The sequence below is a fragment of the Chelonoidis abingdonii genome, chromosome 3 (assembly GCF_003597395.2).
Source record: "Chelonoidis abingdonii isolate Lonesome George chromosome 3, CheloAbing_2.0, whole genome shotgun sequence".
NCBI lineage: Eukaryota > Metazoa > Chordata > Testudines > Testudinidae > Chelonoidis > Chelonoidis abingdonii.
The window spans coordinates 15,278,605-15,304,749 of record NC_133771.1 but is presented as its reverse complement, the minus strand read 5'-3'; the positions used below and the strand labels follow the sequence as shown (position 1 = coordinate 15,304,749).

Below are 26,145 nucleotides of genomic sequence, written 5' to 3'. Positions count from 1 at the left end.
TGAACCGTGGAAGACTCTCTCTCATCTTTCCATGTTCCTTAGTTGTTCTCCTGCGAGGAGGCCGTTACACAAACAAACAAGCTGTTTTGTTTGTTCTTTCTCTGAAGTCACAATTTCTTCCATTAAATGTTTATGCATTCCAGAGTCAAGTAACTTGACTTGCTTCTTGGGAACCCAAGGGTGGTGATTCACACTACTTTCTTATGGATTTGAAGATGCATGCTGGATGGGTTTGGTTAATGATGTAATTAGCCTGTTTTTAGTTGAGGCTTAACCTTTTGCTGAAATCAAAACACAACTAACATTTATTTTGGTGCTAATGGGGGAATATTTTCTTAAATAGTAAATTCAGTGCTGGTGAACGGATGCACTTGGCAGCCTTTCAGACTGAGTCTGATTCAGAGTCCCACTGACGTTAATGGGAGTCATTCCATTTACTTTCACTCAGGCCCTATGATATAGCTATAGAACAGGTAAGGCAGTGCAGGCTTCCCACACAATATGCCACCAATGTCCTCAACTCTGACATGAAGGGAAATGCGAGAAGAACTTAATGGCCCAATCAGCCCCTGGGCTCTTTTTTGGAATGTTCAACCAGGGATTCTAATTATAGTGTGGGTTTCTGTGTTATGCAGGGACCAGATGAAAGCACCAAACAGCTTGGCCACTACTGACTTGGGCTAGATTTGATCCAGTGACGTACAGGCATGGAATCCATTCCTGATGCACATTCATTCACTGCTTTTCAGCCTTCTCACTTACTCATTTGTCTGTGAAGCTGTTTTTTCCCCTTATTTTTATCTCCCCTGTTCAGTTCACCCTGATTTTCCCCCCTGATTGTTTTTTAATATACAAAAGAAATAAATTCTATAAACCCCTTAGTATTGCTATCAGGCCTTTTTGTTTTTTTCAACTTGGCATCATTTATGACATTTCCCTTTGTACACTTTCCTGTTCCTGTATTTCAGGCATTCAGGTATCATATGCAATAACCATACTGTGGTTTTCCCATGGAATTGTATTGTATTGATGGCAACTGTTGTAATGCATTTTCATATCAGGATGATGTCTGAAAAAAGAAACTTTATAGTGTGTGCTGCACAAAAATCTCTGTGCTACACTAGATGGTGCAGGGTGTATCTGTGTATATGTTGTGGAGAGCAATCCTGTGTTGGACTGGGGTGTGGACAAGGTGACCTAATAGGCTTTTTGTCCCTGCAGTTTGGATGATCAATTATTACAATATAGGTGCGCGTAGGACTGTAACTTCAGCAGTGATTTGTGTGTGTGTGTGTGTGTGCGGTTTAGTTTTGAAACAGCTGAGCTCATGGTTCAATGCAGAATGTTATTTCCATCCTCAGTTCAGTGTCCCAGCTGTCTCCACAGGGCTGGCCTTAGACATAAGTATCTACTTGGATGCTGCAGTTGTGCTCTGACAGGGGCAGTCTGATTTGCCTTTTCTGCCATTGAGAGCAGTGTGTGGGAGTTCAGCTCCCCATCAAACCTTAGCTTCTGGCTACAGAACTTCTATTTGTGGAGTAGTGGTGCTAAGTGGCCTCAGTCACAATCAGGGCAAGATTGTGCTAAGCACTGTATGGACAAGTAAAGCAATGATAATCTGCATTGAGGGGAGGGATAGCTCAGTGGTTTGAGCATTGGCCTCCTAAACCCAGGGTTATGAGCTCAATCCTAGAGGGGGCCATTTAGGGATCTGGGGCAAAAATCTGTCTGGGGATTGGTCCTGCTTTAAACAGGGCGTTGGACTAGATGACCTCCTGAGGTCCCTTCCAACTCTGATATTCTATGCATCAAACAATCCATGGCCCAGCTTCCACTCCATTTTGTTAGCAGCCCAGAAGGGAAGGCGATTTGTGGACCAGCACCTTCTCCAGCAGCTAGGGATGGCTAATTCGCAAAAATCTATCAAGCTGTCTTCTCTTTTCCTGTCTTTGTTTCAGCACTGTCACCTCACCTCAAGAATCTCAGCCAGCAGCACCTCATATCATTGAGTACTGCCTGTAGAAATCTCTCTACTGAATGTGCATACTCTGTCTTTGATTGTGGGGATCAAAATACGCAACCTGGCCTACTAATGCAAAATGCCCACCTGGCAACAAGTGGCCTGCTACAAGGTACGGACTCTGTTTAAGAATTGAGCCTGTAGTTTGTCATTTACTCCAAATCTGATATGATTTCTTGGTTGGTTTGGTTGGTTGATTTCTTTGCTCTCTGCTGCTTACGGAAATGTGCAGTATAGAAATTGGCCTTTGTTTTAGGTGCCACTTGTTTCCATTACCAGCATGTATGGTCTACTTTCTTACATTATTAATTGGTTCATAATTTAACACTCTTTTTAGATTTCAGCTCTTTTGTCATTTCAGCATCCACTTCTCCTGTTTGAGATACAGTTTCCTTCCCTTTCTATGCTTTCCTGAGCTTTTGATCCTCTTATGTTGAACTTCGCTTGTGAGTTGTTGCATTGCAGCTCTGTTTTCATGTCTCTCCTATTAATTCCTTTAGCCTTCTTGTCTCCCCTCTTTTGTGGCATCTTATCCTTTCCTGGGCTTTCTCTCCTTGTTCAATTTTGCTTTATTATAGGGTGAAATTAGTATTGGGGAAAATAAGTTTAGGTTTTGTAAGGACCCAACCACTCCCAGTCTTTATTTAGGCCTAATCTGATGGCATCTAGTTTACTTTGATGGTATCTAATTCCAGATCTACTGCTTCATGTTGGAGTCTGTTTCTGAAGGGTTTTTTTGTTAAAGAGGTGTGTTATTGAGTGACCAGAGAGATTGAAGTGTTCTCCTCAAAGTGGTGATTCTTCAACAAAAAAAACTTCACAAACAGACTTCAACGTGAAGCTGCAGAACTGGAATTAATTTCCAAACTAGATACCATCAGATTAGGCCTGAATAAAGACTGGGAGTGGTTGGGTCCTTACAAAACCTAAGCTTAATTTCCCCAATACTAATTTCTCCCTACTGTTACTCACACCTTCTTGTCAACTGTCTGTAATGGGCCACTCTCTTACCACTTCAGAAGTTATTTTTCCTCCCTTGGAATCCCGCTATTAATTGATTTATCTCATTAGACTGACTTAACACTTGGTAAAGCACCCCCATCCTTTCATGTATTTATACCTGCTCCTGTATTTTTTACTTCATACATCTGATGAAGTGGGTTCTAGCCCATGAAAGCTTATGCCCAAATAAATTTGTTAGTTTCTAAGGTGCCACAAGGACTCTTCGTTGTTTTTGTTGAAATCTCTTTGTTCCTCACCATTTTAAAAATGGAGTCTCTTATTGCCTTGCTTTGTCACTGTCTGGACTGTCACACCAAATTCGTAATCCTCATCATTTCTGGTTTCTGGGGCATTTGATGGAGCTAACTTTTTTTTCTTTTCTTTTTTTGCAAAACTCCATCTTTTCAGGGTTTATCCATCACCTCCTGAATTTATTGGTAACAAAACAAGACTGCCATCTTAAAACTGAGACTAAGACTACAGCAAATCTGATAAATGTTTTAGACTTTGCACCACAGAATACACATCCCTCTAATAGTATATGTTTCTGGAGGAGGGGATTTATTTTAGCGGCAAGAACATGGGACTGGGAATCAGGAGACTCCTAAGTTATCTTCCAACATCTATGAGAGACTTGTGGTAGGACCTTGGGTGAGTCACAGATTTTGGTTCAAGCTTATCTCTAGTTGTCTGATTTCAAAAACTAAACTAATAACTTGGCAGAGGTCATGATCAACATGACAATGTCCTTAGAAGGAAATGATACATGGTTCATTCGATGGGTCCAAGTACTTGGAGTTCCAAACCATTTGGAAAGTTAGCTCTCCAAAGACTATACTTCCCTGAGAAGCTCAGAGTAAAATTGCTATGTACTTGGGGGAGGGATAGCTCAGTGGTTTGAGCATTGGCCTGCTAAACCCAGGGTTATGAGCTCAATCCCTGAGGGGGCCACCTAGGGAGCTGGGGCAAAATCAGTACTTGATCCTGCTAGTGAAGGCAGGGGGCTGGATTTGCTGACCTTTCAGAGTCCCTTCCAGTTCTGTGAGATAGGTATATCTCCATATATTAAAAATAAATTCTAAGCCCATTTCTAATGGAAATAACACACACCCTCCAAGGCTTTGTAGATAAGTTAACATTTGGAAGCTAAATAGAGGAAAGCATTTATTATCACTAGCCATTTGAAAATAATTAAATTTCCAGTGGCTTTATATTGAGAAAGACAGTGTGTGCTTTGGATCCTCAGGTGAGGTTACTATCTAGATGTAGCTAAGCCTAAACTGTCCCCTTTTCTCTGTCCCATAACATAGTGAGGAGTGTCAAGTGGCACTAGTGCAAGCTGAAACAATAAGAAACTTTCAGTTGAATCAGTGGCACAGAAATGATAGAGGTGAACCTCACAGAGTCCTTGTCACTTTAGTTTAAGTTCTGTAAAATATGAAATGAATAGAAATGTTTCAATGAATTAAAAACAAAAGCTGTAACCATTCCCTTGCTTTGAACTCACACCAAACAGCAATGTTTTTCTCTGTAAACCGAGCCACTTTACCTACATTTTGTATTTGTGAAGCACTAGTCTTACCTGTGGCACTGTGTAAATGAATACCAATAATAATGATTATAGGAACCCATTCTGTACCAACGTGAAACAAAGGGATTCAGACCCACTGCCCAAGATGGGGAAGTGCAAACTGAGAACGTAAAAGAAAATAATGAGACCAGACTTGTGTGGCTCAGTCCTCTACTCATTGCTATTCAGCATCTATGTAAAGCGGTTTTGGCAGCTGGTAAAACAGCAGGGGCTACAGTGCTGGCAATACATCGATGGCGCTCAGGCGGTACCTCTCCTTTACATCAGATGTCAATAGCACAATCTCCTTAGACAAAATTGGCAGTTGGGTGCAGGCAAGTGGCAAAAACGAAACCCTGATAAGACTGAGAAAATGTGTCCCCTGTATAACATTCCAGTACTGATGGCATCTGCCCTCTGACTCTCAATCTGGTTCACCACCTTGAGAGCTGTTTGAACTCCTCATTGTTGCCGAACGTTCAAATAGCTCTGGTGGCCCCCCCAAAAAGTCTGTATCCCTCTACATGTGGCAGAAGATTATGCCCCCATATGCATGCACACACCTCGCCACAATGATCCGTGCATTTGTGATCTCTAAGTTTGATTATTGCAAGTCATTTTATCTAGGGTTGAAGCTGCACCTCTGAAAAAGCTTCCTCTTGTACAAAGAGCAGCAGCCAATGCAGGAGACAATACCAGCTGCTGTGATCACATCATCCTGGTGCTCCACGCTGTGCCCAGGCTGCCCATTTAATCCGAAGTCTAGTTCAAGGTCTCTCTCCTGATAGTCAAAGCCCTCCATAGCATCAGCCCCAGCTATCAGTGAGATCGCCTCTCTCCCTGCAACCATGACCTCCCACAACAACATTGTACTGGCTTAATGGAACTGCTGAGCAATAAGGGGAAGTCTTATGAGTCATCATCTCTTGAAGTCTCCAAACCAGGACTGGATGCCTTCCTGGAAGATGTGCTTTAGCCAAACGCAAGTTATTGGTCTCAATACAAGGGTAACTGGGTGACATTCTGTGGCCCATATTATACAGGAGTTCAGACGTAATGATCTAATGGACCGTTCTGGCCTTAAAATCTATGAATCTGAGTGAAAAATTGTTAGGAGATCTGTTCCTGGAGTAAGGAACTTACTCCTGCAACAGAAAAGAATGGCATCTGCATTCAGACCTAAAGGCAAAACTCATTTCTTCAATATAACTCTCCCACAATACATTTTTCACACTCACACAGTTCTACAACACACAGGTTCACTTTCACACAGAAACATAAAGACCAAAAAAACTAAAACAAAAAACACAAAAAAACAAAACCCAAATAATGTGTAAACTAATCAAACTATTTCTTCCCAAGGATGGGACGGAAGCAAGAGTGTGAGAAGTTTCAGAGTAGCAGTCATGGTCCTTGTGGCACCTTTAGAGACTAAAAAATTTATTTGAGCATAAGCTTTCGTGGGCTACAGCTCACTTCTTCAGATGCATAGAATGGAACATATAGTAAAGAGATATAGATATAGATACACATACAGAACATGAAAACGTGGAAGTAGCCATATCAACTCTAAGAGGCTAATTAATTAAGATGAAGTATTATCAGCAGGAGAAAAAAAACTTTTGTAGTATAATCAAGATGACCAATTTCAGACAGTTGACAAAAGGTGTGAGGATACTTAACATGGGGAAATAGATACAATGTGTGTAATGACTCAGCCATTCCCAGTCTCTATTCAAGCCTAAGTTAATGGTATCTAGTTTGCATATTAATTCAAGTTCAGCAGGTTCTCCCTTGGACGTCCTCTTTTGACTGTTTCTGTTGCAAAATTGCCACCTTCAAGTCTGTCAACTGATGACCAGAGAGGTTGAAAGTGTCTACCTGGTTTTTGAATGTTATGATTCCGGATGTAGATTTGTGTCTGTTTTTCTTTCGTAGAGACTGTCCCATTTGGTCAATGTACATTGGCAAGAGGGCATTGCTGCATGCTGGCAAAATATATCACCACTGGTAGATGTCAAGTGAATGAGCCCAAGAAGAGTATTAGGTCCTATGATATGTCACTTTAATAGATAGTAGACAATACTTGCAAGGATAGGTTCTTGGGTAGTATTTTTGTTGGTGGTGTGTGGTTGCGAGACACATATATGCTTCAGTCGGGGGATGTAAGTGAGGACTACGTCTGTCTCCCAAGATCTGTGAGAGTGGAGAGAGATCATCACAGGATAGCAGAATCTTTGATGCGCTGGAGAGGTTTATTGGGGGCTGAAGGTGACAGCTAGCACAACATCGTTAGTTTCTTTGTTGGGCCTGTCCTATAAGACTCTGGTACCTCTGCTCTGGTCAATCTGTTTTTCACTTCCTCCAGGTGGATATTGTAGTTTAAGAATGCTTGGATAGAGATTTGTAGATGTTTGGTATCTGTCTGAGGGATTGGAAGCAAATGCCAGTTGTATCTTAAGCTTGGCTGTAGACGAGCTGACTGGAGGCATAAGTAAAGTATAATGGTCACTCGGTCTCCGATATAAGAGTGCGTTTATGTGACCATCGCTTATTAAGCATCGTAGTGTCCCGGAGGAAATTAAAACGGCGTGGTGGATTGGTCTAGGCGAGGTGAAGGCGTGGGAATGGAAAGTGTTGAAATCATAGTGGAATTCCTCAAGGGCTTCTTTTCCATGGGTCCAGATGATGAAGATGTCATCAATGTAGCGCAGGTAGAGTAGGGGTGTTAGGGAACGAGAGCTGAGGAAGCGTTTTTCTAAGTCAGCCATAAAAATGTTGGCATACTGTGGGGCCATGCAGGTACCCGCTGACTTGAAGGTATATATCGTCCCCAAAAGTGAAATAGTTGTAGGTGAGGACAAAGTCACAAAGTTCAGCCACTAGGTTTGCCATGAAATTATCGGGGATACTGTTCCTGATAGCTTGTAGTCCATCTTTGTGTGGAATATTGGTGTAGAGGGCTTCTACATCCATAGTGGCCAGGATGATGTTTTCTGGAAGATCACTGATGGATTGTAGTTTCCTCAGGAAGTCAGGGGTGTCTCGAAGATAGCTGGGAGTGCTGGTAGCGTAGGGCCTGAGTAGAGAGTCCACATAGCCAGACAATCCTGCTGTTAGGGTGCCAATGCCTGAGATGATGGGGTGTCCAGGATTTCCAGGGTTATGGATCTTGGGTAGCAAATAGAATATCCCTAGTCAGGGTTCTAGACGTGTCTGTACAGATCTGTTCCTGTGCTTTTTCAGGGAGTTTCTTGAGCAGATGTTGTAGTTTATTTGGGTAATCCTCAGTGGAATCAGAGGACAATGGCCTATAGAAGGTGGCGTTAGAGAGCTGCCTAGCAGCTTCTTGTTCATATTCCAACTTATTCTTGATGACAGGACCTCCATTGTCAGGGTTTTTGATTATGATGTCAGAGTTGTTCCAGAGGCTGTTGATGGCGCTGTGTTGTGAGAGGTTATTTCTATACTTAAATCATAGAATCATAGGACTGGAACAAACTTCGAGACATCATCTAGTTCAGTCCCCTGCACTCATGGCAGGGCTAAACATTATCTAAACTATGCCTGATGGGTGTTTGTCTAACCTGCTCTTAAAAATCTCCAATGATGGAGATTCCACAACCCCCCCAGGAAATTTATTCCAGTGCTTAACCACCCTGACAGTTAGGAAGTTTTTCCTAATGTCCAACCTAAACCGCCCTTGCTGCAATTTAAACCCATTGCTTCTTGTCCTAGTCTCAGAGCTTAAGAAGAACATTTCTTCTCCCTCCTCCTTGTAACAACCTTTTATGTACTTGAAAACTGTCATCATGTCCTCTCTGTCTTCTCTTTTCCAGACTAAACAAAACCATTTTTTTCAAGCTTCCCTCATAGGTCATGTTTTCTAGACCTTTAATAATTTTGTTGCTCTTCTCTGGACTTTCTCCAGTTTGTTCACATATTTCCTGAATTGTGGCACCCAGAACTGGACACAATACTCCAGCTGAGATCTAATCAGCGCGGAGCAGAGCGGAATTACTTCTCATACCTTGCTTACAACTCTCCTGTTAATACATCCCAAAATGCTGTTCACTTTTTTGCAACAGTGTTACACTGTTGACTCATATTTAGCTTCTGGCTAAATGGCACTTGGAGAATTCAGTAACAGGTGCTGTATGAGTATCTACATACATATTTTTAATATATGGACCCTGATCCTTGGGTACAACCAAATGGGCACATGGCTTAAGGGGAGGCAAAGGTGGCTTTACATCACCTGTATGTTCCCCTGATCCTGAGGTAATTGGGAGGCCAGTGTGGTCCCCAGCACTAAGTAAGGTAATCTAAGGGCTGCTTTAGAACTGCACATGCAAAACTGTATGCTCATGCAGTCATGGTAAATGGGAGCATAAATTCAGCATGCACATTTGTAGAGATGCAGTTAAGAGTCTGCAGTTCTAAAAATCAGATGCAACCTTTCCATCATGTCACAAAGATCATTAATCCACCAGAACTGTCATCTGTGAACATCACTCAGAGATGAAAGATGTAATTGTGAGGCACAGTAACCTACGTCAGCTTTTTCTCCTGGTCAGGGTGTCAAACCATAGTAGTAGAAGATATGATGTAACCCTGCTCAGGAACAATACTCTGCACTTCTCTATCACCTTCCATCCAAGCATGTGAAAGCTCATTGCAAACATCAATCGTTTTACTGCCATCCCCCCACACTCCTGCCAAGTAGGTATCATGGTATCAGTGATGCAGATGAGGGACCTGAAGTACAGCAAAGTTAAATGACACACAAGGTCTTCCAGAGAGTCTGTCAAAGAGCTGGGAATTGAACATGTCTCCTGACATTCAGGCTTCCTTCTTAACCAGAAGACCATCCTTCTTCCATCTATTAGAATTACTCTACTACAACATAATAAGCAGATAAATATAATAGACTAAGAAAAACAAAGGGGGCAGGAGAGGGGAAATGAATAAGAATGGCTCAAAGATGCTGTTTTAAATCACTGGCTTCAGTTCAGGACTTTACTCTTTTCTATGGCAAGGAATAAGTCACGTAAATTCCATGTTAACTGGTATTTTGTACAGTCCCATAAAAGCCAAGGGGCCATGGGTTTTTAAGACCTTTAAACTATAGGGGAAAATTCAAGCCAGTGACTCTATGCTGTGCCAAAAATCCTGAAAGGCATGGAGAGTAATGTAACGCACACAGCAACCGGTTTGAACAGGGATGGAAGCAGAATTATGAACTGAATTTTCAGTCCTGATTCTGTGATCTTGCTGCCAAACAGGGGTTTGCAAAGCAAAGGACTCTGGAAGATTTCTCATACTTCTTGGCTTATTCTCCTGGTGTTCATCTTAACAGAAATCAGCTGTTCCCCTTCTCACTTAGCCAGTGTGTTGCAGGATAGAATTTAGCATCTGGTCTGGCTAGTGTTAAAAAAATGAGAACATCCTGCTCTGTTAGGAGAACACCACCACTGGCAATAAAATGGCAAAGATCATTCAAGATTCCAGAGACCTGCTTGAATTATTCTTTCTTTCCACTTCTCACTCAATGAATAGAGCCCAGTGCTTGCCTTTCTTATTCCCTGACATTTCCTTCACTTGCATTGTGCTCCTGATTTCCTAGAATTTGGAATCAGGATCATTCTCTTTTTTGGGAGAAGCTACACAGAGTTGATCTCGGAGCAGTTTGATGCAGTAGGATGAGCTCAAGCTACCAAGGACTTGTTTTTTACTTTTGGTGGTGGGGAGCGGGGGCGTGTTTGTTTTTGAAAAACTGCGGAAAGGAAAATGTAAACATCAGTATTTATGCTCCAGTGTGTGTATATTTAAGTGCACAAATGCCAGAGTCTGTAGGAATAAAAATGAAGGGAGACAATTTCAAAGTGAGTTTAGCACTCAATTCCCATTGACTCTCTATAGAATTTGGGCACTTTACTTCTCTGGGCCTGTGAGAATCTGGCCCCCCAATGGCCATATGGTGCCATCAGTTTTTAAGAAGTCACCGTTGAAGTCAAAGAAATATTCTGTGTCCAAAAAAAAAAAAAAACCTCATGGAGTGATAAAGCACTAAGCTATTGAGTGATGTCAGCTCAGTTCCTGCTGACATACACTGATGTAATGATCATCAGAATCCAGCCCGGTTAACCATAGAAATGCTGACAACTTGCTACATAATGTCACATTTAAACTTTGCAATATTTTCTTTCAAATGTTGGGTTATTCTATCAACGTTTATGCTATATCTTAATGATTCTTTCTATTTGAAAAGGAGAGGCTGAAAATTATGTTAAAAGTGCAGATCAAATTGTATCCTGCTCATAGCTATATCTTTGTAAATCCAGGGTGAATCTGTTGACAGAGCAGTATTTGGCCTTACGTCTGCATTGTTATTGGCCTGCTCAGCAACTTGCAAACTGGGTTAACTTTCTGTAAATGTGTGGTTTAGAAACACACTGTTTAAAGAGATACTGGCCAGTGGCTTAGACCCAAACACCAAACTTGTAATAAAAATGGAAATTAAAATAATGACTAGCATGGCTGAAGCACTCAGTAAATATTAACTAATCCTCAAATAACCCCACAAAGTAAAGAAGTATTCATCTCTCTATTTTACATTTGGGGAAACTTAGGTTATGTAGGTGATCGTTAGCAACCCAGAGAAAGATGTTACGGAGGCAAGTCATTTAACCTTAAATTTGCAAGTGGCTAGTGATTTTTTGGTGTTGGTTTGGAGGGCGAGGGAGGGGTTGGATGCCCAAATGGAGGGAACTGGTTTTTTGAAAAGATCTGAGCCACATGCCCTCTGAAAATCAGACCCTTTTAAGATGACTCAATTTAGGCATCCAAAAGTTGATGCAGTCAACGAGAATTTAGGCATTAAGCTATCTGCACCTATCTGTTAAATAGGGATAAGAACTCACTGTTCACAGAGGGTGCCGTGAGGATCAATAAATGAATGATTGTGAGGAGCTCAGATACCACAGTAAATGGGGCCCATGTTACAGAGAGAGAGCAGTGTTCTGGAGATAAGTCCTGTTCAGATACTACAGCCATGGAGAGAGATGTATAATGATTGTGTACCAATAAGAGTGAACCTTGTATTCTCTATTCCTTTCATGTCGTTTTTCGCTCTTAGTTCATGATGTGCTAAGGGCTGTTTCCTTATAGGTGCCAAGTTGAGCTGCTCAAACTATTCATGCAAACCTGCTTTATCTCCCGGACTCAGCCTCTATTCACAAATTGTCTGTGAACAGCTTGCAAGTTTTTAATACATTTGTTTGTTATTTGAAATTGCCCAACATACTTTTTACGAACAAATTTCAGCCTTTACATTCTTCTCAAACTGTTCCCTATAAGAATGAATTCAAGTTTGGCTATATGAGCAGTACAGCTGGTTACTTGACTCACGTGGCATTGTTTCTATTCCCTGACTGTATATTAGTGCAGTCCTATGGTTTAAATAGTGCCAACACTCTGCCCAGGGGTGAACTCCACCCAAAAACATTTGAATAGTTTCCCCACTAATTGCCTAGATCTAGTGCTTGGGAGCTTGCAGAATTTGACCAAAATCTGCATATCAGCTGCTTGAATATAGGACTCTATCTTCTCTCCTCTTGTAAAAACATTTTATAATTTATTGTCTGTTTGATGTTAACAGCGAGTTCAGTGCTGAACATAAAGACAGATGCTGTCCCAAAGAGCTTGTTTTAGGACACTGAGAAAGTAGATTTAGACCTTCTGTTCTCCCTCTCACAGCAGAAGAACAACGGGATAGTAAATGAAATTGAAAGATAGCACATTCAAAATGGATACAAGGAAATACTTTTTCATTCAGTGCAGAATTACACTGTGGAACTTGCTGCCATATGATGGTGTTGAGGCTAAGTTGTTAATATGGATAATAAAAATATCCAGAGATTTAACAATTAATGCAAACAAAGTTTTACAAGAGATAACAACCTCATGCTCAGGGATGCTGGAACAATTTTTATAATGGGGGTGCTGAGAGCTATTGAAACAAACGATGAACCCTGTATATAATGGAAACCATTTCAAGCCAAGGGGTGAAGCAGCACCCCCAACACCCCTAGTTCCAGCACCAGTGATTATGCTTCAGGGTTTAAGATGGTCTCTGACTACTAGGAATTAGAGTGAGGCTTTTGTGGGGCAGATTATCTCACATCTGCCTATTGTGGGGTTCTTGTGCCTTTGGCCACTATCGGAGACAGAATACTGATCTAAATGGGCCACTGGTCTGATCCAGTCTGGTAATTCCTATGTTTTCTTCTAGAAAAGCACATGAGTTTTCAGTTCAGATACCTTTGTTCCTTCAGCTATCTATGAAGCCCACCTTCATGCTCATCATCCAAGTAGAAAGAAACTATTTCTTATGCAAAACAAACTGCTGATGTGCTGTAGATCAACTTGAAATACTCTGATATTTTCCCCTTTCCTTACATTTGCACACCCTGAAAGTACAAGTGTCTCTTTTTGTTTGGTGGGCTTGCCTGTGTTCTCAGACCTGTGTAAATCAGGGGAAATTTCCCTGAAGGCATGATGTGGAACTGGTCTGAGATCAGAATGGAGCAGATAAGATACAAGGGTGCTTCCTCTCTGAGGTTATAACCAAAATCTGGTCTGGAGTCTGAGGCTAAAGTCCATAGCATTTGTGTGCTTTTGAAAATCCCTCCACTAATTTATTGGAATGCTCTGTTTTACATTTTTCTTCTCTTGGATACTAAACAAAAGTTGAGGCAGCCATGTTTACTGAGGGAATGTGAATGATGCGTTCTCAGGGCAGCGGCAAATCAGAGTGCAGAGTTGCATGCCCTACGATTACTGAAAATGACTGCAGTTATGAATCGGTGACTGCAGCCATCCCTGTGCTCTGATTGACCAAGAGGTCTATGCACTAATGATTTTTATAGTTTATGGTATAAGCAATTACCAAACTCATTAACAATACGACTTGGAATATATTGATACACTAGAGAATGAAGTATGTTGCCAACACGCTGGTGGTTCTTGCTTTCCAGGCAAAGTTTTCCTAAAGTCGGGGCCAAATTGGTACTGTCTTCACCCACAATCTAGGGACTGGATGTTTGTACTAAAACAAGTAGCTATTAAATTGCCATTTACATTTCCATCATTAGACTCCAGCATTAAAGGTTTCTTGAGACGGATGGTGCCTATCACACCTCCCTGAGCTTTTGTTTCTCTTTGGAAGCACTGCTTTGGTTCATGTCAGAAAGGTTATCTTCATTATTACAAAGGGCAGAGACCTAATTGCTTTAACTATATTTCACAGAAACCGATGGGGCTTCTAGAGACGTGATCCTTTGGTATTATCACTGGATCCTCGATCCTGAGTAAAGTACAATACATCAAAACCGCACCTCTACTTTTTTGCCCTTTGTTACTAGAGATGCAGTCAAACTGTTGGAAAGAAAAAGAGCTATTAACTCCTATCTATGTGTCTTCAGCTGCAGGCAGTGGATACATTACTCCTGTCTCAGACCCACACCTAAGAGCTGCTATAAATGCAAAGTAGTTTTCTAGTCACAAGGTAAAAAAAATAAATAAATGCAAACTGATACCATGAGGCTAAGGCATTTTGTGGGAATGCTCTACCAGGGATACTCTTAGCTACAAGCAATACAAACAGCTATTCACTCTATTCCTCCACATGGTCCTGTGGCAAATGAGCCGCTCACCCACCAGGCTGATCTCCTGCTGCCGTTGCCATGGAGAGAGGAGGAAGTTAACTTCTCCCAGGTCTCTTCCCCACAATTAGTCTGACCAGAAGCAGGAGTCAGCAGAGCCAGCTACAGGGTTTTTGCTGCCCCAAGCACCAAAGAAAAAAAAAATTAAAAAAAAGCCACGATGGGCGGCAGCTTCACCGTGCTGCTTTCTTCTTCAGCGGCAATTCGGCAGCAGGTCCTTCCCTCTGAGAGGAACTGAGGGACCCACCGCCGAAGAGCCCGACATGCTACCCCTTCCCCTTGGCTGCCCCAGGCACCTGCTTGCTGAGCTGGTGCCTGGAGCCAGTGCTGGGGGTCAGTCAGGTAGAAGCAAGAGTGCTGAAATCTACTCAAGGTTTCCCCAAAATCCTAAGCTCTCCTTACAATGCCTCATGAACTGGCTGTTTCTGTTAAAATTCACCATTAGGTTTCAGAATCATCACTCCATTAAAGTGAACGGGGCTGTTCACATCCCTCTGAAAAATTCTGTTTAAAGTAGTGTGGCTGCAAACTCAGGAAGAGAGCAGTATTTGGGATGGGGGGTCAGAACTGGCTGGTTTTCTTTGCAGCCATCCAGACTGGAAACTTATCTTGATGTTTAGATGAAAGCTTAAACATTGCAGAAAATGAAGAAACAACTGCTAAAATTTTGGTATATTAGCCCATGGTATATTAGCTCTATCCCGTCCTTGACTGTTCTGGTGTGTGACTTGGATAATTAAAGAGACAGCAGAGGAGAAGCAGCAATGAAGAACATTGACAAAAAAAAGCCATTTTATTGAAAATGAAATTCAAACTTCAAATTAATATTACAATCATGAGAAAATGCCAAACAATTCAATTTACAGTTGCAACATACAATACAAATAGTCCCTTTGAACTTAAAGTAAACTCATCCACAATCGCTGTCTGTGGCACAAAGCAGAATGTGTTTGTACAATATGTGCATGAAAAGCAAATCTCGGGCAATGGTATTTGAAAAAATAAAAAAATTAAAGCTTGTATTTACAAGAAATGCTACAAATGTTTTGTTCCAGCAGAAATTCAAGACTGGTAAAACATAGTTAATAACAACAACAAAAAGGAATGTCACTTGTATTACCTAAAACAAAGTTACTGTAAAAGTATGGTTTTGGCTGATATACGTAAAAGTACTGCATTTAAAAAAAAAAAAGCAAAGAGTTATCTGTAAACGTGGAAGTAAACAAACATCTAAAAAAGTTCTCAGAAAGTGTTAAAATGAAATGCATTATATTAAAATACAGTAAGAAATTCAGGGGTTCAGAGAATCGGGCTTCTTTGATCTTGAAATCATGGCTGGTACAGGTTATAATTATTGCTTTAGTTCATGGCTTGTTGTCTGTCTGAATCCTGGCACATCATATCTCCTGGATTGCATGGCAGGCTCCAGTAACCAAGGCAGAGCCGTCTTCCGATAACTATGACAGTGCAAAAGTTTCCCCACTCAAAATGGCACCTGTTGAGACTGATAAATCTTTGCTGGGGGACTGCTGGCAGGAAGTTGAAGACTAAGAAGTACACAGCAGCTGGTCTGGTAAAAGAATCCATAAATGCCACTCTAATGACATTTTAGGTCAAATCCAACTCGGTTCATACATGTGGTCCCATTGACTTCAGTAGGCCTACTTATATGAGTACGGAGGGCTGGATTTACCGCTCAATTTTGTATAAAGGACATCATACCTGTTCTGATGTAAGTACATCTTTGGTAGAATCTGAGAGAACTGGAGATTAACAAAGGCATTTCTTTCTTTCTAAATCCATGAACTGCACCAACACTTCCACTCCCCGAAGGAAAAGGGCTCTTGTACCTCTGAGGAAATAATCCTCATAATAATCATAATGTAAATGACACTCTAATTCCATAACATAATATTTTCCAGAAATTCTGAATCAAGAACATTTCCAAATGCACTTGGAAGTATTTTCCAAAAGCTCAGACATGCAATTGTGCACTGACGTATTTGTGCAGTTACCCCCAACCACCTGTGCAAATATAGGAAGAGATTTTTCAAAAGTGCCAAAGGGATATAGGAGCACACATTCTATTAAAAGTCCATGGGGCTTGTGCTCCTAAATCTTCGGGTGCTTTTGATGTCTCCTTCTTAGTATTTGCCTGCTCACATGGGCAAAATAAGCCATTTGCCTGTGTGATCCTGGAAGCTAAGGGCATATTCACATAAGCCATGGCAGTAGACCACCCAACCCTGGTCAACAGACTGTTGACTGGGGGGGGTCATGATACTTGTGCTTAAAATAGCTGTGTAGACAGTGCTTTGAAGTTGAAGATTAGACTGCAGTTCAGGCTCTGAAGCCTAGAGAGGAGGATGGGCTTTAGGGCCCAACTGCAATGTCTATGCATCTATTTTTAGCGCAGTGGCATGAGCCCCACCTCCACCCCCAATCGACCTGGTCTGCCACAGCACAAGTGCAACAAATTAGGCATGCATTTTGCACTGCATAATTGCATGCTTAAGCTATTTGCAAGTCTGTCCCTAATGGTCCAATTGAACAATGGGGGTGACACAGAGTTATGTAGGTACTGAGCAAAACAGAAATCAGGTCTATGATGGATTTATCCAGAAATAAAATGAAGTGCTTGAATTGTACAACAAAAACTTTAAGGAGAAAAAAATTTCTGGGTTGCTGCCTGCAGCCACTCTAACAACATTTCAACACAAAAGCATCCCTAAAAAATTACTTAATATGCATACAGTAAATCTTTAAAAAGCCCTTCTCAGCAATAACAAATAATGTACAAATATAGTACCTTTTATTAAATAGGAAACAGCTTGCACTGGCAGTACATTTTTTTTCTTTTGCTTACTAAACAAAACACAAAACTGAAATGTGTAACCAGACACTGGCTTTTTAAGCGCTGCTGAAATTAGCAAACGTATTTTACAGTTACAAATAAATGGACAGTGGTATGCTTCAAGCTACCACAAACAATAAATAGAATCAATTACAGCTTCCATCTTTGAAGGAAAACTAAGTATTACAAAAGTGTCTTACTTATTTAAGCATACTTAGTATACAACCTTTAGAAGGCAAAGATTTTTTGTTTTTTTTAAGAGCAAGTAATCACACCAAATTGTGAGGAATGTACCATGGTAATCTCTGTAGCTGACTGGCTAAACCATTGACTGATGATGACAATGCCTATATTGTCCAAATAAATTATTATACTGGATGACTGTTCACCATGTATTTAGTGTGAGGGTTACATCCTCATTTTCAACAGAGTTGCAGCCCATGGAGAACACTGGTTACTGGACGCAATTAAGGCTAGCTGGGTCAACAGAGAGCACTGCATACTGGGAGCATGAATCCTAGGCAGGCTGCACTTTTTGTTAAAAGCCAGGGTGGCTGCAATCTGATCCACTCTATGGCCCTGATTCAGCAAAACACTTACGTGTGTTCTCAAGTTCCAATGAAGACAATGGGAATTAAGCATGTGCTTAAAGTTAAGCACATGCATAAGTGTTTTGCTGAATATGGATGGACTGCTGAATCGGAGGTTAATATGTAAAGTAGGAGCCTGATCCAAAAACCCATTGAAATCAATGGAAAGATTCCCACTAACTTCAGCGGGGTTTGTATCAGGATCAGACTCCTGAGAACTTGCCAGTGCAGCCCTTGGTCTGCAAAATTTGGGTGCCTCTGCTTACAGTTTGGTAGCAGACATGTTGATTAAGGGTATCAGGTGCAATTTCATATCCCTGTATTAGTGTACCATGTTTAATAACCAGGAGTGGGCTTTAAGGTGACTTGCATCTTCAGTATTAAGTTTGAAGATCTGACTATTGCTGAACACCGGACTGGCAGAGCATTGGTCTGCAGAGCAGTTATTCCCTTGTGCTTGTCTCTGCAATATGACAACTGCCATATCTATTAAAAAGTAAACAAAAAAGAATCCTCATTGCTCTAGCATTTGATGCTAGTGAGTTGTGACTAAATTACATCAAGAGGCTAAATACTATTGGTTTTGTTTCATAAACCTAATTATTATATACAGCTGGTTGAAATTTCAATGAAAGAAACATTAATCACAATTTCTCCCTGTCTCCCATTTCTGAGCAACTGCTAGTGGAAATTTTTATGAATTTTGAGAGGCTGACAGAATTTTTATCAACGTTTCAAACTTAAGAACACATTGTCAAAATTGACAATGTTTTGAATTTAACATTTTTCAAATGCTGATGAAAAAACAGGGAGAAAGGAAAATCTGGGGGGGAAGCACTCATTTTTCCTTCCTGTTTTTCAACCAGCTCAGTTATTATTGATTAAAAGGCAAGACTGTGTTGAAGGCAACCAGATAGCTAATAACATTTTAAACACAATATTTCCTTCATAGGTTATTTTTTAAAGAAGATACATCCAAAATAATTTGATAGGGATGCATTTTGGTTTGGGGAGAGGGTTAATCACATTGTAACCAGTTCACACGGGAACTGTGTTTCAGAGTTCAACCGGTCTGAGGTTCACACCCCTGAAGAAATTTAATTATTTTTTTTAAAAACAACCCACTTTTAGAGACCGAAGTCAACATAGCATTACATTAAGAGACGTTTAAAGGGTCCAAATGTCATTAAATAATTATAAATATTTCTTTAAAGTTATATGATTTATGTTAGCAAATAATTTCAAATTTCACACATTTATAATTTAAAAAGAAAAAGACCCCAGCCAAACACAAGTACTACCTATACCATTTTGGCTTGAGTATCATATATTGCCATTTTTATTTTTTGCATAAGTAATAAGATTTTGCTTTAATTTTGGAGGGTTGGGGTTTATTTTTGGTTAATTCGACAAAGGAAAAATAATTATAGGAAAAACAAAGAGGAAACCCCAAGATTGTCTATGGAGATTGGTACCTTGAAGACTCTCTTTAAGTACCAAAAAGAAAAAAAAGTAATGAACCGAAAAGTTCCAACTTTTATGTGCAACAAGGCTTGGATAGAAATTTTGAACATCTACCATGATCTGAATGTATTATAGCAAAATGGAAGCAACTTGATCTGTGCTTTCCTTTTCATGTGCACCAATACAAGCCAGTTGAATTGCACTATGTGAGTGAACAGGGTCCCATACATTGTATGATTGCAACTGTATCTGGAGCTCAAGGTTTTAAAAAAATAAAATGGAGCGCAACCTTTGCCTTGCTTCGCCATGTTTTTCCTGATAACTGGGGAGTCCGTTTTCTCCTCATTGGCAAACGAACTCACTATTTATGAACAACAGTCTAGACCAAAAAATATTGGGTTATTTTTGTGTGTAAAAAGTACATTTTAAATATAAAACAAGGTGTAAAATGATTCCAAGAAAAATATGTGCTTTGATCCACATAATCTGAAACATGGATTGTGCTTGGTTGGTCACTCCTGCGTTATTTATGGCCATTACCATCTCATCTAAATAGTTGCACATATCAATAAAATCTATTTAAGAAACAGGCACTTTGTAGTTTGTTGACCATTTGTTTTTGGCTCATGGAGACTGGGCTGCGCAGATAAAATTTCAATATGGCCTCCAAACGGACTCATCCATTCTGCCACTAGAATTCAAAACAGTTGGGGAGCTGCTGTGGCTTCCATCAGCCTCCACACCGTCATTCTGGTTAGGCAAGTTAGGATTTAATAGTGTGCTGCCGTTTGATGTGGTGGTGCAGGGAGGAAGCATTCTGGAAGGGGAGCGGTCTCCTCCCGGCACCATGGGGAACTGGTATGATCCTGATGAAGTGCCATAGTAGAGATATGGAGTGCTGCTGGTCTGGAATGGTCCACTTTGGTTTTGGGAAGAGCCTGGATAGGGCGGTGGTAAGTAGGTGTGGTAGTGAGTGGTTGCTGACATACCCAGTGACATGCCTGAGGTGACTGGCGGTGTATAGGTAAAGGTAGCTGGATAGTGCATTCGTGGGTTGGAGAAGCGGCTCTCAGTGAGGGATGAAATGCTTGTGAACTGCCTGGGATCTGAAAATGGGCCCAGCTCGGAAGCACCTAAAAATTATAACAAAAGATGGGGGAAAAATCTGTAAATATCAATTTTTTTATAATAAAGTGATATTTTTTAAAAGAAAACCCACTTCTTTTGGTCCCCCAAAGAACAGCAAATCATATCAAATAACACATTGCAAGGAAAAGAACTGTAGACCTGTCTTATACAAATGCTGGGCCAAAAGCATCCCTAGTGTAACTCCACCGATGGCAATGGAGTTAGTAGTATTGCCAACTCCAAGCATTAAAAAAAACACTGGTCAGCCCCACCCCTCCAGAAGACTTTAAAAAATAATAAATGCTGAATTACATTTTGTTTGCCTTCTGGTTTCTGAGCATAGAGGGTGCACTTGGGTCACCATTACAGGCTTTCCTCCACAGCCATGAGTGCTAGAAACCTTTTGTTTTAAAAGAAAGCTGAGTCTCGTGAGCACTGGCCTTCAAAAGCTGGGGCTTTAAGAACAACAGTCATTATCCTGAGACTTACAGTAAAATCACAAGAGCTGGCCACACTGAGTTAGTCATGCTAGTGACATCAACAGAGTTAAACCAGGGATGAATATGCCCCCACCATTCTTATCACTCAGTATATCTCAGGTCATGATCCACTAGACAAGGTTTTCCTCTATGAAAAAGGTTATTGGCTCCTTGTCAAGAGTTTTAAAACAGGGTGAGCCACCAAGCTGCAAGGAAGTCTGCGCATTTTAATTTTCAGCACAGTGCATGGCAAGTTGCAAGCCCAACACTCGTTATTCACAGAAGCTGTCTGCTTATTGTGTCTCTTCCATCTGGTTGTCTATAGATGCCACAGCACATGCTTACCCTAATGTTCTTGGTGGTAACATTCCACAATAAGTTCATCTCTGACATGAAGCAGGGATGGGTGAACTCATTTAGCCCAATTTCCAATTCCCTTCAAACATCTTAGGTATGAAAATAATAGGTTGGGTGTTCTGCTTAGGAAACGAGTTGGGGGGGAAGGAGCAGAAACAGGGATGGTGGAAGCTGGATTAGAGAGCTGGCAGAATGAAAATTGGGGAGGGGGAACAGAGAGAGGGGCAAAGAAGTTGTCTAATGAAAAAATAGAATGCAGTGTAGGGGCACCCACTTGTGCCGCCCTACCTTTAAAGGCAGGAAGGATGTATTTCCCTACTGCACAACCCTTTAGAGTGTGTGCTCACTTTCTCCTCACATGAAGTGTGTGTACACGCATATGGAGGGAGCACTGGTTTAAATTGCAGGGAAAGTGTTCAGGAGCTAAAACTGCTTTGGCTCTGTGCTTCTTTGTTTGAGAACTCAGCAGCTTTGCAAAACTTCAAGACCCATGAGGTTCACCCATCTCTTCTCCCAAAACCACCAAATCTGTTATATTTTAAAGGGAATTTAGGGCTCCTGTCAGATGCCAGATGACTCACCTCAAACCTGACCTGAAAACATTCCCATCTAGTGAGGGGGTAGGTTGGTCAATTCCCGTCCTTGGCCTTGAAGGCTAGAGACAACGATTGGCATGAATGAAAACCCTAAGGCAGAAGGATTCTGTTGAGTGCCATCAGCTGGCATGGCGGTTTTTATGATTTCAACACCTGACCATTGGAAACTACATCAAGACGACTAACTCATTTGACATAAGCCAGTTGAAATGCCGCCAGGTGGTGATTAGAAATGTGCCAAAAGGCAATGTTCAGAACCGGAGTAGGCGAAGGGCAGGGGTCGTCAACCTCTGGCACACGGCTCACCTGGGTAAGCACCCTGGCGGGCAGGGCCAGTTTGTTTACCTGCCACGTCGGCAGGTTCGGCCGATCACAGCGCCCACTGGAAACGGTTCGCTGCTGCAGGCCAATGGGGGCTGTGGGAAGCAGCGCGGGCCAAGGGATGTGCTGGCGGCATCTTCCTGCCGCCCCCATTGGCCTGGACCGGCGAACTGCAGCCAGTGGGAGCCATGATCGGCCAGACCTGCCGACGCGGCAGGTAAACAAACTGGTCAAGCCTGCCAAGGTGCTTACCCTGGGGAGCCGCGTGCCAGAGGTTGCTGACCCCTGGTGAGTCGTGTGCCAGAGGTTGCCGACTCCTGGCATAGGGTAAAATCACAAGGTCTGATTGAAAGTGAAGGATTCTAATCCAGCCTCTTCAGAAATTTAAAGAGAGCTAGATTTAAAGTTCCAGTGTGGGGCTGTTTCTAGGAGTGATCATTATATGATTACTACTACCTGATCTGGAGTTGAATCAGTGACCTAGAAGTGAATGACTCCATATCTATTTACCAGCCCACTAAACCCCAGCACTATTGAATGTAATATAGCTTGTACAATAGAACCTCAGTGTTAGGAACTGACCAGTCAATCACGCACCTCATCTGAAACCAGACGTATACAATCAGGCAGCAACAGAGATTAAAAAATAAAAACAAAAAAACAAATACACGTACTAGGTTGAACATAAACTACTAAAAAAAGGGAAAGTTTTTTTTTAAAAATTGACACGGTAAGGAAACTGTTCCTGTGCTTGTTTCATTTCAATTAAGATGGTTAAAAGCAGCATTTTTCTTCTGCATAGTAAAGTTTCAAAACTGTATTATGTCAATGTTCAATTGTGAACTTTTGAAAACAACCATAACGTTTTGCTCAGAGCTGCAAACAACCTCCATTCCCAAGGTGTTTGTAACTCTGAGATTCTACTGTACTTTTATAGCAAACACTGTGTCACTGCATGCAAATTCTTTGGTTCCTAACTGCAAACAGCAACCAGAGGCCATACCACCCAGAAACAAAGCTGTTATTCTGGAATGCTATCATGTTGCTCCTTTTATATGGTGAAAAGGTCTGATACATATCAGGAAATGTAAGGTTACTGTACAGTTTCTCCAGCTGCTTGAGATACTGAGTCTGAATCTGTTAGTGCTTATGATGCTTTCACATTAATGTAACTCTACTGACTTGAACTAAGTTGCTCCTAATTTACACAGGTGCAAGTTAAATTCAAAGGTAGATGTGGCATTCATACATTGTTAAGTATTTATATTTTATTTCTTTGCAATAAGTACAATTCTTTTTTAAAAAGCCCAAGATGCTTTTGATGATTTTTCACTGTTGCTTATAAAGCACAGAGTCCTGTTTACCCAAACACTGAACAAATGTAATTTCTTCCTATAGGGTTATGTCTGCATTACTCCTACTTGCAATTTGGTCACTGCCCAATTCGCCAAACTCCCTTTCAGCCACATCTTTAACTTTTTGGATTAAGTTGCAATGTGTTTCCTTACCAACATTTCTGTACTGCCCTTGTGCAAGCATATTATTTTCAGGGTTGATCAGAAAAGTGCTGGGTTGCAGGGAGTTCTTAATGGGAAAACAAACGTCTGCCATGTCTTGTTTTTCGTCTTAAAACGCACTTTTTCAGGCTTACTTGGAAAGTCTAACTCTCACTGCATCAAACCATTTATATCACATCTTTTAAAAACTGTAACCCTGGAGACTCATACTCTAGCCTCCCCTGTGCCCATGTCATTTTATTGACCTCACTTTGCAGTAGGCCCACCCCCTTCCCTCCTTGTCTTATCTACTTCTACTGCTTTTGTTTTAACTTAGGCCCTGATCCTGCAACCACTTCATGCATGTAAATTTAAACATGGGCATAACTGATTGCAGGATTGGGAACTTAGATGGTAAACCCTTCTTGGCACAGAATCTATCTTTATTTGTATTTGTGCTACAACGTGCCATGCACATAAGTAATGATGATGGTTATAGCAGGGGTGGCCAACCTCTGGCTCCAGAGCCACATGCGGCTCTTCAGAAGTGAATATGTGGCTCCTTGTATAGGCACTGACTCTGGGGCTGAAGCTACAGGCGCCAACTTTCCAATGTGCCGGGGGGTGCTCACTGCTCAACCCCTGGCTCTGCAACAGGCCCTTCCCCCCATTCCATCCCTTCCTGCGCTTTCCCCTGAGCCTGCCATGCCCTCGCTCCTCCCCCTTCCCTTCTGAGCCTCCTGCATGCCACAAAACAGCTAATTGGGAGGTATGGGGAGGGAAGGGGTGGGGCTGATCCGCAAGGCTGCCGGTGGGTGGGAGGTGCTGGGAGCCAAGGAGGGGTGGAAGGGGGAGCTGATGACAGGCTGCTGACATATTACTGTGGCTCTTTGGCAATGTACATTGGTAAATTCTGTCTCCTTCTCAGGCCACCCCTGGCTGATAGTATAATAATTTGAAAGTGCAGTAAAACATGACTTGAAATACCACCCCTCCACCCTTCTCCCACATCCCAATCCACAATTAAAGATTTACATTGATTTTTCTGATATACCAGAAATGAAAGTAGTTTGAATTTGAGGCCTCCCAGCCTCACAAAGTGTCACTTTTCATATGAGTGGCACATGCAACCTGCAGCCTATTTCAGGGCTGAAAGCTTTGCTTAAGCTACACTTGTTTAGTGAAAACCGTGTTTCCTCTACTGCTGTTGCAAAGACAAAAATGGAAACAGGGATCTGTAATGCAAGTTCCGTCTTCTATGATATGATCATTTTATGGAGCTTAATTAACAACATAAAAGAAAAATCAAATCAGAGTTTACCTCTTTAGCCAAAGGATTTCCATCTCAGAGAGTTTAGGTGAACTGTACTTAAATTTACTAGGTAAGTTCTGCACAAATGTAGTTTGGCATACAAATCGTCCGTGAGATATAAATTTAGAACAGAAATGAAGTAATGTTAAAACGTCAATCTCTACACTAAAGCGGTAGGTTAGTACGTACTTTCTTTCCTGCAGACCATACTGCTCTTGTGTTTTGTATTTAAAATAAAAACAATTAAAATTCCATGTGGTTTCACTTATTTTGATGCAGAAGCCTCATTAAAAACCTTAGACTTGGGAGCTTGCCAATTACAGTCTAGGATTGGTTTTGTATGAGGTGTTTTTTTTTTTTTTTTTACCTGTTGCAGCTTCACTAATATATTGTTTACAGCACAGCGTGTGCCACGGTCATTTCTCCATTTCAACTTACGGATGCCAGCTAACGCCAGTTGACATTCATTTTTCAATTAATGAGCTCTGCTTGTAGTTTATAGAGAATAATGCAACAAATTTCTGCCTGGTTTCAGCACTTTGGCCAATCACTTCCAATTATTATAGACTGCAATGTATTGTGGGTTTATTAACTCCTTCTGGGTACAGCAAGCTGATGTGGCCTTTAAAAGGATTATGGGATAAATTTATAACTTACAAACATTGCAATTTGCTGGAATGTGCTTAGTCATTTTTTGTTATTGGGACATTACTGAAGAAACATTTCCTAAATGTATTGCATATGTCTGCCGTGGAAGGGATTTTTAACAATCCAGTGCACTGTATAATCATTAAAAAAAAGTATGAGAAAATACAATGGTGTTTGTCTATTCTATGCTATATTAGAAAACAATTGAACAGATGGACCCAAGGGACCTCAGCTTGGCATACTTATAACTATCACTAGGGACTATTTTAATTAATTGTATTTCACCTAAATGGTGCACTCATCGCTTTTAGGCTTCGTGTTATGCCTTGCACTGTTTAAAGATTGCAGTAATTATTCTATCCTGAATAGGCAGGGATGTGGGACTAATTGATTTATTATGGCTTTTTTCTTCCCTAATGTCTATGATTTACTTGTGCAGTTTAACTTATTATAGATAGGGGCAGTAGCACACCTATTTATTATGGTTGCCTGATTCTTCCCATTATAAGATCCAGTTTTCAGTTTTTTATAACTTTGCCAAATTTTTAACCATTTGAGCTGAAATTTTCCATATCATTATTAT

At 41.1% G+C, this 26,145-nt stretch overlaps 1 protein-coding gene across 2 annotated transcripts in view; it reads right to left on the bottom strand.

Annotated features, from left to right (window-relative positions):
• Positions 1-15,091: 15,091 nt before the first annotated feature.
• Positions 15,092-26,145, bottom strand: part of RUNX2 (RUNX family transcription factor 2) — a 110,648-nt gene continuing 99,594 nt past the window's right edge. For both annotated transcript variants that reach the window (XM_032802082.2, XM_032802083.2), the window contains one exon: positions 15,092-20,358. In XM_032802082.2, the coding sequence (XP_032657973.1) occupies positions 19,880-20,358 (479 nt within the window). In that variant the 3' untranslated portion in view covers positions 15,092-19,879. The remainder of the gene's footprint in view (positions 20,359-26,145) is intronic.